At 37.8% G+C, this 13,789-nt stretch overlaps 1 protein-coding gene and 1 long non-coding RNA gene across 3 annotated transcripts; both read left to right on the forward strand.

Annotated features, from left to right (window-relative positions):
* The first annotated feature begins 3,617 nt into the window (after positions 1-3,617).
* On the forward strand, positions 3,618-5,669 carry LOC130996826 (uncharacterized). Of its 2 annotated transcripts, none has more exons than XR_009092829.1 (3): positions 3,618-4,061; positions 5,070-5,146; positions 5,456-5,669. It is a non-coding gene; the product is annotated as an uncharacterized LOC130996826 (long non-coding RNA). The 2 variants fall into 2 exon arrangements; XR_009092830.1 differs by having other exon boundaries at positions 5,076-5,146.
* Positions 5,670-6,554: 885 nt separating this feature from the next.
* LOC130996820 (uncharacterized) lies at positions 6,555-13,469 on the forward strand. Its single transcript, XM_057922099.1, has 2 exons — positions 6,555-7,714; positions 13,133-13,469. The coding sequence occupies exons 1-2, from the start codon at positions 6,661-6,663 to the stop codon at positions 13,135-13,137; spliced, it is 1,059 nt and encodes a 352-aa protein (XP_057778082.1). The 5' UTR covers positions 6,555-6,660; the 3' UTR covers positions 13,138-13,469.
* The last annotated feature ends 320 nt before the right edge of the window (positions 13,470-13,789 follow it).

Here is a 13,789-nt window from a genome sequence, read left to right on the forward strand (position 1 = left end):
CACTGAGCAAGTCAAGTCCGTCAAAATTTGCATGACATGCTCGTGCACTGAGCTATGCTCACTCATAAAAATAACAAGATTACTCTTATGAAATTTAAATGAGCAGCTCAGTCTGACTCTCCGAACACTTTCTTGAGATTCAGCATGATGCTAATAGCATCGTCCATACCCTGATGTTGGAGCTACAAGGTTTGTGACATTATACTCATAATATAGCATATAGCCACATTATTCGTCTTATGCCACCTTTTATGTAATTCCTTTTTCTCATCAGTTGACTACAAATGAACGTGGAGTAGTAAGCAACACAAAAAATGTGTTAGTTTGTGATAAAGATATACTGCAAATGACATTTCCATATAAAAAGGACCGGTTAAAAGACTTTGTGCAAGAATAAATAAACAATAGGAGACATAGACATATCTGAAAGTAACGAACATAAAGCACATAATTCGTAACAATAATATTGTAACCTTTTGATAAAATAATATTAATGAAACCTCCAACTGCCCAAGGAATCTCACGAGTAAGCCACGATCGTGTGGACGTTTACACATGAACCCCTCAACCAGACTATTAACCTAGTCGTTTAATTTCCATCCATGTCAACTTAACCCTTTGACAAAGGAAATTAATAGTTGGACCTTAACTAGACCATATCATATTCAAGAAGGCCGGACTCCGATGGGGAGTTGTACATTGTACTTGAAATGATATCTAAGTAGCGACCACAATTTAACCTCGATAATTAAATTCTCGAAATTAACATACTCACGAGGACCATACCGCTTTCAATTTAACCTCTTGGTTATCTTATTTAAAATCCATCCTCTAAAGTACTTATGAAAATCATGCGAGTAAGCCACGATCGTGTGGACGTTTACCGCATAACTCCCACTACTTAAATGAATTTAAATATTTTTAATAGAAACCTCAACTTAACAAACTTGTGAAATCGAACATGAAGTAAGCCACGATCGTGTGGACGTTTACTCACATCCTCAAGCACTTTGTCTTGAGACCGCTTGTGGAGGTCTATATAATTTTAAGAATAAAAATTATTAAACAATAATTAACCACAATCTAACTTTGAAATTAAATTCTCGAATTTGACATACACACTAGGACCATGCCGCATTCAATTTAATTTCTTAGTTATCTTATTTAATTCCATCCTCTAAAGTACTCGTGAAAAATTATACGAGTAAGCCACGATCGTGTGGACGTTTACCGCATAACTCCCACTACTTAAATGGATTTAAATATTTTTAATAGAAATCTCAACTTGACAAGCTTGTGAAATCAAACATGAAGTAAGCCACGATCGTGTGGACGTTTACTCATATTGTCAATCATTTTGTCTTGAGACCGTTTATGGAGAGTTTAAATAATTTTTAATCATCTATAAAATTATTAATAGCTTAGTCTTTTTTCTTTCAAAAGGTTTGATCATGCTCAAACACATAATCCTAAACATGATTTTCTAGAACGCAACACGTAAAACATGCTCGCAGAATTCTAAAACATGCTTAAGAAAATGATAAACCTAGCATGCTTGTCTAAGCGCAGTTAATAAACACATATTAACAAGCAAAGACAAGAACAGAAGGTAAAGAGCATAAAGGATTAACACCACGACATGCAAAGAACAGAATAAAAACAATAAAGTTCTTCGTGACCCATTCGTGGAATCCCAATACTAAACTATTACATTTTGTTAACAAATGTAAAACTCGGCCCGAACAGCTCCATCAGGCCCGTAAAGGGAATTAGGGTTTGGGCCCCCTAGGGTTTGGAAAACATGCGCCACCTAGGGCAGCAGCAGCCCCGGCGCGGAGCAGCAACAACCCGGCGCACAGCCCCAGCGTGCAGCAGCAGCAGCTCGACGTACAGCCCCGGCGCACACAGCAACAGCCCGGAGCGCAGCAGCAGCAGCCCGGCGCGCAGCGGCATCCCAGCGTACAGCCCGGTGCGCACAGCAACAGCCCGGCACGCAGCCCAGCACGCAGCCCGGCGCACAGCGGCAGCCCGGCCTCCGGCTCTCCAACCTCCGTCCATTCGATGTTGATTCGTCGTCATCTTCGTCTTCAATTTTTACAGATTACAACGGAAAAACAAATACAATTTGAAATCCTAATCTAACCACGGATTTTCTCGTGGTGAAAAACGATTACAACGTCAAAACGACGTACCCCACGAATCAACAGATCACAAAGAACAACAGCAGAAAAAACAACGCATATTATTAATCGTACATAAATTAATAATAGAGCCAAGAAATTAATCCTGGGCTCTGATACCAATTGAAGGAATACTAAACTGAATTAATACTCGATTTGCCCCGAAGATCGTTTCTTGGATTATTATTAATTTATCATACAACGATTAATCCCTAACATGCCCCTATGAATTTAAGTGCTGCACGTTGGAGTTCAGAAATACCTGAAGAATTCAGAAGAATTCGTCAAACTCGCAGCTGAACAGATCAGTCAGCTTCAAGCCTTCGTTTGAAGCCTCAAACATCCTCAAATTGTATTTTGCCCAGAAATACTACTTCTTCGTCTTCGAGAGAGCTTTCCATGGCCGCCTGTTTCGCCTGAATCGGAGTTCTGTGGAGGAAGTCATGGCCATTCTCCCGAAACAGCCAGAACTTGATTTCCTGCGAAAATCTGACTCCAGCTCAGATCTTCTGAACTGTATCCCGCTCAGCTTTCACCGTTGGATGGACAACGAGCTGTGAAAGTCCTAAGAGAGAATTCAGCCTTTCACGCTGGCTCCTCTCTGCTCTCTCACAAACCCTAATTAATTAGTGTGTATTTCCTGAGAGCAAACAACTGTATTTAAATAAATAAATATGTGTGGGCGCCAGTTTCTTAGTGTTAGGCGTTTTCTCCCTCTGCTAGGGCAAGGAGACATTTGGGCCAGTCCAGGGACCAGATACAAGGAATAAAGATAGGCCTCAAATAAATTAATTCTCCATGGTCAGCCCAGACCATAATTAATTTATAAATATTAGTTCATTCCACTAGAGAACCAATACTGACTTACCCCTTTATTGCCGGTGATGAGTCGGGGCTTGTATTTAGACTTATTAAATCTCCGTATTTAAAATATCCGACATCCATTAATTAATTACAGCCCTGACAGCTTAAATTAATTAATCTCTTTGTAATCCTTAAGTAGTACCACTCAAACCTTATTATTGCGCCTGAACTTAATCAACCTGCAGGGTTTGACGCAATAAACCTTATTGAGTTCCTTAAGGGGATGTCATTATCCTATACCGGATACGGGTACTAATACGGATAGCCAAATATCATATATTGACCGCTATCACCCAAGATACAGAGTACTCAAGTTACTATATAACTCTCACCCATAGTAAGTCAAAGTGATATACGAATCAACATATATATTTGAAATCTTATTAGTATTAAGATTCTATTAAGTCACCGAGATCTTTTGTAATACCCCGAACCTTTTTAATTTATTTATAATTTAATTACAATATATTAGAGATGTTTATGTTTAAGTTAAATATTTTTATGACTTTATTAAAACTAACGGATTTGATTTTAAAATGTTGTACAGGTTGTCCGACTTAGAGCGAGGATCCGCCCTAGCAAAATTAAAAATTACTTATAAATAAATCTTAAAGAGTAAGATTAGTAAAATAAAATACATGAAAACTCTAGAATATGTTAGATATTAATATGTAAATTGTTTATAAAAAAAATGGGGTATAAGTAAATGGAATATTCTAGAATTGATTTAATATTAAAATATTAAGAATTTTTGTAATAAGTCATATAATATTAATGAATAAACTTGAATATTCTAGAATTGCTATTGATAAAAATATCTAAGATTTTATTAGCAAATAGCATTAAAATATTTATAAAGTGTTAGATTTTTATTGTATAAGTTAGATTTTTTAATAGATAATCCATGTATATATATATGGATATGCTTGTGGTTTGGTAATTTCCCTATCTTCTCTCCCCTGCGTCTTTTCTCTTCTCTCCATCTTCACCACTCATCGATTTACTGCAGCCATCAAGGTAATTTCTCATAATTCTTGTTTCTTCGATTTTTGCTTGTTGAATTTGAAAGGGTTTTGCACTTCTCTTCCATTCTTGTTCTTCTTAATCGATGGCTAAAGGTCTTGAGTAGATATTGGTGGGATGAAGTCTGTTGTGTGTGAGTGAGGAGGAGGGATTACCGGAACAGTAGTTCCGGCGGCGTGGTGGCTGCCGGCATGTGTTTTGCTGTGTTTTATTTTTCCCCTGTTTTTGACAGCAGCAGGATCGTACTTTGCAGACCGTTTTTCATCTGTTTTCTTTCATCCAAACCCCATCAATATAGGTACCATTAGAAAGCTATCGTCGTTGGCTTTCCAACAATACCTTCGGATCGTCAATCCGACACCGGACGAGGGAGTTACGAGCCAATCAAGTCAGGGTGTCGGGTCTGTGCGCGAAGATTTTAGCGCGAGTTTGAGTCAACCTTCCGGCGTCAAATCGATGCCGTGAGGGAGAATAAGTTTAGGGGTTTTGTAGCTCATGTCGTAGACGTTCTAATCATAGGTTTTCTTCTTGAGATCTAAGGTCGAATTGGCCAGAATAGACGTCGAGATGTAGCTCCATATGTGTCGAATATGAGTTTTAATATGTTATGCTTATTTTAATTTTTGTTTGGGAATTTGAATTAGATTTTTGATGATTGTTTCACCTTGAACACATAAATAGATAATCAAGACATTTGCTTTTAATATTATTAGCCAAGAATTGAAATAAATTATAAGGATTATGGTGATCTAAACTTAGTATATTATATAATTAAATGATATGATTATAATGAAGTTAGATTAGTATAATTTATACTAGTAATCGAAACTATGAATTTATAATTTGTAGATTCATAAAATGTTCAAATATGGTCTTCGGCTTCAAGTGTATTGTAGAATTATCAAGAATATATTCAAGAGAGATTAAAAATATTGTTTAAAGAAATGAGAGCTTATTCAAGAATAAGTGCTTGTAATGAAACTAAGTTTAAAGTGTTTCAAGTGCTAGGAGCGGCGCATCCAAGGCTCGAGGATGACAACCGAAGCAAGCTTGAAGAGGTTTGAATTCAATTACTTAAGGTGTGGTTTACTTTTATCTGTAAGCGTAGTTGTTACATGGTTATAATCATTGTTGTGTTGTGCGTCATTCATATGAACTAATGGGACCCACAAGGGGTCGGATCCACAAGGGATCAAAGAGCTGAACGGCCTACAAGGGGTCAGGTCCACAAGGGACCGAGACTAGTCTCACAAGATGTCAGCTAAGTGAAAAATTATAAGAGTTCAACATGTTATGATTCATTACACAATTGGTTATAACTGCTTGCAGTGTTTACCCCACTGAGTGTGCTTGCACACTCGTACCCTATTATTTATGATTCTTTTCAGGTTAAGGAGTTGACGGCAAGACGGCAGACATGGAGCTCCACATTCTCCCGTTCTATTATATGATGAAGTATTATATGTTGCTGTTTTTGGTAAATATATCTTGCTACTAACCAACTTAGCCTCTTCCAATTTTGGTGGGTCGAGACTTTATATATATTGGTTTATGATCATGCATTTTGATGACGGCTGTGACCGAATATATATATTTTGTTTACCGTATGTGTAGTTACGAGCTGTGCCTCGAACACATTAATTATACTTTTAAACTTGATGGTTTTGTATGTACTCCATCTTTTTATATATATAAATATGATGCTTAGATAAAGTTATTATTGAATGTCGTTTATATAACTTACAGCTTCCGTTGCCTTTGATATTTATATATATATATATATATATATAGTGTTTTGGCAGGATTATTATTGTAGTTGTACAGCTTCCGTTACATATTTTTTATATTGGAAAAGAGAAATAAAATTTGATAATTTTTCTATTACACATATAGTATATTTTAATAACTCATTGGTTAAGTATTATTAATTTTAATAGTAATATTTATTAGATTACTATATTATCAAAAAGGGAATTCTTTTCCTATTTTTCTTTATATCCTATACTTAAATTAATATTAGAGAAATCAAATAAATGAATATTTTGGGTAGCATCTCCTATTCGCAAGGGATGGGGGTGTTACATTGTGGTATCAGAGCAGGTCTACGTTCCTGTAGACTTGCATCTGAAATATAATTATTAGTAATATATGAGTTGTTATGACATGTTTCGAATCGGGAGAGAATGTGGTTCGTGGCTGCTGCTCTATGCCGACTCCAAGGTAATATGTATTTATTAAATAATTTTATTTTGCTTAAAATTATGGTGTGAGTATGAAATGATCGTGTCGAAAAAAAAAAATTGAAAGCTTGATCGTATCAATTTGAATAATGTGAAAGAATATGTGTGTCCACAAGGGACAAAGAATGATTTTAATATTTAGTTGATACTATTACTGGCTATGTTTTGAATTTTCGACACATCAATGATAAAGTTTGATAGAATAAGTTTTTAAATAAAGAAATAGAAGTTTCCTCAATGATCTTGATTGATTTATATTACATAGATTTATGCTCTAATAGAATTAGTCCTCGAAATATAACCGTTAGGACATTGACTTTAGGTTCTTAACATCTTGATTTGGTTAAAGGATAATGCCCCCGCGACGCGCTCCGGAAGATGAGCAGCGAGCCCCACCTGTGAATAACAATGGGGTTGATTTTGCTCAATTTCTACTAGCTCTCCAAGGCTTTATGCAGCAACAACAGGAGGGTGGCATGAATGCTGGACAACCTCGAGTAAGGAATTTTGAAATTATTGAACAGTTTCGAAGGATGGGTCCACCAATATTTAAGGGAACCGAAGGGCCTGAAGACACGGAAGAATGGATTCGTGAGCTCGAACGAATATTTGAGCTTATGGGCTGTAGTGAAGAGCAAAAAGTCTCGTGTGCGATCTATCAATTGGCTGAAGAAGCAAGCCACTGGTGGGAATCTCATGCTCGAACGTTGACACTTGAACAACGCCAAGCTTTGGTTTGGAAGGACTTCAAGGAGCTGATAATGGATCGCTATTTTCCTCAATCCTACATAACACAAAAGGAGACCGAGTTCCTCAATCTCAAGCAAGGAAATATGACGCTAGTCGACTATGAGAGAAAATTCAACAAATTGTCTCGATATGCACCATACCTAGTCGACACGGATGTGAAGAAAGCACGTCGGTTCGAGCAAGGCTTACGACCTGAAATTTGTGGAATAATATCCGCCTTGAGATTGCCAACTTATAGAGAAGTTATCGACCGAGCTCAAGCAGTCTCCAATGGCTTGCAACTAGAGATCAAAGATCAACAACACCGTGACTCATTCGGAAAGAGAAAATGGGAAGATTTTGGAAAAGGGAAAAATGCTCCAACAAACAAGAAATGGCAACCAACACGTGGTTCTTCAACAGGATCTGCATCATCCAAATCAAGTAATGAGAAGTCTCAATGCCCAAAGTGTAATAAATTCCACATAGGCGAGTGTTGGCGTGGGAAGAACGTCTGCTACTCCTGCGGCGATCCAGGACACATGTCATATAACTGTCCAAAGAACAAGAAGGAGACGCAAAAGAATATTCAAGAGCCTATGAAGAAAGTGAAGCCCCGAGTCTTTGCCATGACAGAAGGAGACCCCGATCCCGAGGACGGTGCAGACACCATGTCAGGTATACTTCAAGTCTCAAATATTCCTGCTTTGGTGCTATTTGATTCGGGAGCTACCCATTCCTTCATATCTACGAAATTTTGTTCGAAGATTAGTATAGTCTCCTACGATAATAGCGACGCACTAGAGGTTAGCATTCCTTCGGGAAAAATTATTAGGAGCGATAAGATAGCGAAGGGTATAAAGATAGACATAAACGGGAAAGAGCTTGAGGCCGATCTTCACGTCCTAGAAATGCGAGATTTCGATATAATCTTAGGCATGGATTGGATGGGCAAGAATAATGCAACAATTAGATGTCGTGAGCGAAAGGTGGAGATTCAACGCCCTAGAGAACCGAAGCTCATTTTTTATGGTGCTCGAACAAAAGCTCATCCAAGGATTATAACCGCGATGAAGGCAATCAAGATGCTAAGAAAGAAAGATTGTCAAGGGTACCTAGTTAGTATGACCACAACACTACCCAACGAAAGTAAGGTTTCTGAAGTGCCTATAGTAAGAGAGTATGCCGATGTATTTCCTGATGAGTTACCAGGGATTCCTCCAGACCGACAAATCGAGTTCACCATCGACTTAGTACCAGGAGCAACTCCAATCTCGAAGGCACCCTATAGGATGGCACCTAAAGAATTACAAGAACTTAAAGTTCAGCTACAAGAATTGCTTGACAAGGGATTCATTCGACCGAGTGTATCTCCTTGGGGTGCTCCAGTATTATTCGTGAAGAAGAAGGACGGGACTTTAAGAATGTGCATAGATTATCGCGAACTCAATAGGCTAACGATTAAGAATAAATATCCGTTGCCCCGAATCGAAGATTTATTCGACCAATTGAAAGGAGCGGGCGTGTTCTCGAAGATCGACTTGAGATCGGGATATCACCAACTCAAAATCAAAGAGAGCGACGTTTCCAAGACCGCGTTTAGGACGAGATACGGCCACTTTGAGTTTACAGTTGTGCCTTTCGGACTCTCCAATGCACCTGGCGTCTTCATGGATTTAATGAACCGCGTCTTCCATTCCTACCTTGATCAATTTGTGATCGTTTTTATTGACGACATCCTTGTATACTCGAGAGACAAGGAGCAACACGCGGAGCATCTGAAGATCGTCTTGGAGACTTTGAGGAAAGAAAAGTTGTATGCGAAATTTCAAAAATGTGAATTTTGGTTGGAACGAGTAGCTTTTCTCGGACACGTGATTACACCGAAAGGGATAGAAGTAGATCCGTCCAAAGTTGAAGCAGTAAGTAATTGGAAGACGCCAACCAACGTGAAAGAGATCAGGAGCTTCCTTGGAATGGCTGGGTACTATCGGCGATTCATAGAGGGATTTTGGAGAATTGCCGGTCCGTTAACAAAGCTAACGCGGAAGAATGAAAAGTTCCAATGGAGTGACCAATGCGAGAAGAGTTTCCAAGAGCTTAAACAACGCCTAATATCAGCCCCAGTTTTGACAGTACCCGATGGTGCTGAAGGCTTTGTTATCTATACGGATGCTTCAAAGCAAGGGCTCGGATGTGTATTGATGCAACATGGTAAGGTCGTGGCATACGCATCAAGGCAGTTGAAGCCTCACGAAGAGAAGTACCCGACTCACGACCTCGAGCTCGCAGCAGTTGTGCACGCATTGAAAATATGGCGTCATTATCTCTATGGCAGCAAGTGCGAAATTTACACCGACCACAAGAGCCTCAAATATTTCTTCACTCAAAAGGAGTTAAACCTCCGCCAAAGAAGGTGGTTAGAGTTAGTTAAAGATTACGACTGCACAATCCACTATCACCCTGGAAAGGCGAACGTGGTTGCTGATGCGTTAAGTCGAAAAAGTTATCTTGCCACATTACCTACTAGCGAGAAGAAGCTTATTAGAGAATTCGAGATGCTTAATTTGGAAGTGGTGCAACCGCCGAACACCACATCAGGAGTTATAGCTGCACTTGTCGTCCGTCCAATGCTAAGAGATCGAATTCGAGAGGCGCAAAAAGATGATCAATTTTTGTGCAAAATAAAGACGAGAGCACTCGAAGGTACCATCCAAGGATTCGCAGTCATAGAGGACGGAACACTCGTTTACGAAGGAAGATTGTGCGTGCCAAATAATGAAGAGCTTAGACGGGAGATACTTGAGGAAGCACACAATACTCCATACTCCGTGCATCCAGGTGGAACCAAGATGTACAAGGATTTGAAAACGATCTTTTGGTGGCGAAACATGAAGAGATCCATTGGGAGCTTTGTAGAAAGATGTATCACTTGCCAACAGGTAAAAGCTGAACACCAACGCCCCTCTGGATTACTAAACCCGCTCGAGATTCCCGAGTGGAAATGGGAGAAAATTGCTATGGACTTTGTGGTTGGATTACCTCGCACAGTGAAAGGCCATCATGCAATTTGGGTTATTATTGATACGTTGACGAAATCAGCCCACTTTCTTCCTGTAAAGATGACCTATAGCATGGATCAATTGGCGCAACTCTACATTGATGAGATAGTAAGGCTACATGGAGTACCAGTGTCAATAGTGTCAGATCGAGATACAAGATTCACTTCTAAGTTTTGGAGGAGCCTTCAATCAGCCTTAGGCACCAAGTTAAATTTCAGCACGGCCTATCATCCTCAGTCGGACGGACAATCGGAACGAACTATCCAAATCTTAGAAGATATGCTTCGTGCTTGTGCGCTTGACTTGGGAGGAAGTTGGGAGAAACACTTACCATTGGTTGAGTTCGCGTACAATAATAGCCACCAAGCTACAATCGGGATGCCACCATTTGAAGCTCTTTATGGAAGAAGATGTCGATCACCGATTCACTGGGATGAAGTCGGAGAAAGACGAATTTTGGGACCCGAGATCATTGAAAGAACAGTTGGAGTAATTGCAAAAATTAGAGAAAGAATCAAGATAGCCCAAGATCGTCAAAAGTCTTACGCCGATGCAAAACGAAAAGACGTGCATTTCGAGGTTGGAGACAAAGTATTCTTGAAGATAGCACCGATGAAAGGAGTCATTAGATTCGGCAAAAAGGGAAAGTTACAACCTCGATACGTAGGACCGTTTGAAATACTTGAAAAGATAGGGGGCGTAGCTTATCGCTTAGCTTTACCCCCAGACCTAGCAGGCGTACATAACGTATTCCACGTGTCGATGCTTAGGAAATACGTTTCTGACCCAAGCCACATCATTTCTCGTGGGAGTCTCCAAATATCTCCTGACTTAACCTATGAGGAAACGCCTGTTGCCATCTTAGATCGAAAGGTTCATACCTTAAGAAATAGATTAGTACCATTAGTAAAAGTCCAATGGAGTAGGCACGGACCAGAAGAAGCAACGTGGGAGAAAGAAGACGACCTTTTAGCGCGATATCCTCACTTTAAAGACTTGCAAGGTTAATTTCGAGGACGAAATTATTTTTAAGGGTGGTAGGGTGTAATACCCCGAACCTTTTTAATTTATTTATAATTTAATTACAATATATTAGAGATGTTTATGTTTAAGTTAAATATTTTTATGACGTTATTAAAACTAACGGATTTGATTTTAAAATGTTGTACAGGTTGTCCGACTTAGAGCGAGGATCCGCCCTAGCAAAATTAAAAATTACTTATAAATAAATCTTAAAGAGTAAGATTAGTAAAATAAAATACATGAAAACTCTAGAATATGTTAGATATTAATATGTAAATTGTTTATAAAAAAAATGGGGTATAAGTAAATGGAATATTCTAGAATTGATTTAATATTAAAATATTAAGAATTTTTGTAATAAGTCATATAATATTAATGAATAAACTTGAATATTCTAGAATTGCTATTGATAAAAATATCTAAGATTTTATTAGCAAATAGCATTAAAATATTTATAAAGTGTTAGATTTTTATTGTATAAGTTAGATTTTTTAATAGATAATCCATGTATATATATATGGATATGCTTGTGGTTTGGTAATTTCCCTATCTTCTCTCCCCTGCGTCTTTTCTCTTCTCTCCATCTTCACCACTCATCGATTTACTGCAGCCATCAAGGTAATTTCTCATAATTCTTGTTTCTTCGATTTTTGCTTGTTGAATTTGAAAGGGTTTTGCACTTCTCTTCCATTCTTGTTCTTCTTAATCGATGGCTAAAGGTCTTGAGTAGATATTGGTGGGATGAAGTCTGTTGTGTGTGAGTGAGGAGGAGGGATTACCGGAACAGTAGTTCCGGCGGCGTGGTGGCTGCCGGCATGTGTTTTGCTGTGTTTTATTTTTCCCCTGTTTTTGACAGCAGCAGGATCGTACTTTGCAGACCGTTTTTCATCTGTTTTCTTTCATCAAACCCCATCAATATAGGTACCATTAGAAAGCTATCGTCGTTGGCTTTCCAACAATACCTTCGGATCGTCAATCCGACACCGGACGAGGGAGTTATGAGCCAATCAAGTCAGGGTGTCGGGTCTGTGCGCGAAGATTTCCGCGCGAGTTTGAGTCAACCTTCCGGCGTCAAATCGATGCCGTGAGGGAGAATAAGTTTAGGGGTTTTGTAGCTCATGTCGTAGACGTTCTAATCATAGGTTTTCTTCTTGAGATCTAAGGTCGAATTGGCCAGAATAGACGTCGAGATGTAGCTCCATATGTGTCGAATATGAGTTTTAATATGTTATGCTTATTTTAATTTTTGTTTGGGAATTTGAATTAGATTTTTGATGATTGTTTCACCTTGAACACATAAATAGATAATCAAGACATTTGCTTTTAATATTATTAGCCAAGAATTGAAATAAATTATAAGGATTATGGTGATCTAAACTTAGTATATTATATAATTAAATGATATGACTATAATGAAGTTAGATTAGTATAATTTATACTAGTAATCGAAACTATGAATTTATAATTTGTAGATTCATAAAATGTTCAAATATGGTCTTCGGCTTCAAGTGTATTGTAGAATTATCAAGAATATATTCAAGAGAGATTAAAAATATTGTTTAAAGAAATGAGAGCTTATTCAAGAATAAGTGCTTGTAATGAAACTAAGTTTAAAGTGTTTCAAGTGCTAGGAGCGGCGCATCCAAGGCTCGAGGATGACAACCGAAGCAAGCTTGAAGAGGTTTGAATTCAATTACTTAAGGTGGGGTTTACTTTTATCTGTAAGCGTAGTTGTTACATGGTTATAATCATTGTTGTGTTGTGCGTCATTCATATGAACTAATGGGACCCACAAGAGGTCGGATCCACAAGGGATCAAAGAGCTGAACGGCCCACAAGGGGTCAGGTCCACAAGGGACCGAGACTAGTCTCACAAGATGTCAGCTAAGTGAAAAATTATAAGAGTTCAACATGTTATGATTCATTACACAATTGGTTATAACTGCTTGCAGTGTTTACCCCACTGAGTGTGCTTGCACACTCATACCCTATTATTTATGATTCTTTTCAGGTTAAGGAGTTGACGGCAAGACGGCAGACATGGAGCTCCACATTCTCCCGTTCTATTATATGATGAAGTATTATATGTTGCTGTTTTTGGTAAATATATCTTGCTACTAACCAACTTAGCCTCTTCCAATTTTGGTGGGTCGAGACTTTATATATATTGGTTTATGATCATGCATTTTGATGACGGCTGTGACCGAATATATATATTTTGTTTACCATATGTGTAGTTACGAGCTGTGCCTCGAACACGTTAATTATACTTTTAAACTTGATGGTTTTGTATGTACTCCATCTTTTTATATATATAAATATGATGCTTAGATAAAGTTATTATTGAATGTCGTTTATATAACTTACAGCTTCCGTTGCCTTTGATATTTATATATATATATATATATATATATATATATATATATAGTGTTTTGGCAGGATTATTATTGTAGTTGTACAGCTTCCGTTACATATTTTTTATATTGGAAAAGAGAAATAAAATTTGATAATTTTTCTATTACACATATAGTATATTTTAATAACTCATTGGTTAAGTATTATTAATTTTAATAGTAATATTTATTAGATTACTATATTATCAAAAAGGGAATTCTTTTCCTATTTTTCTTTATATCCTATACTTAAATTAATATTAGAGAAATCAAAT

Source organism: Salvia miltiorrhiza, chromosome 8 (genome assembly GCF_028751815.1).
Source record: "Salvia miltiorrhiza cultivar Shanhuang (shh) chromosome 8, IMPLAD_Smil_shh, whole genome shotgun sequence".
NCBI lineage: Eukaryota > Viridiplantae > Streptophyta > Magnoliopsida > Lamiales > Lamiaceae > Salvia > Salvia miltiorrhiza.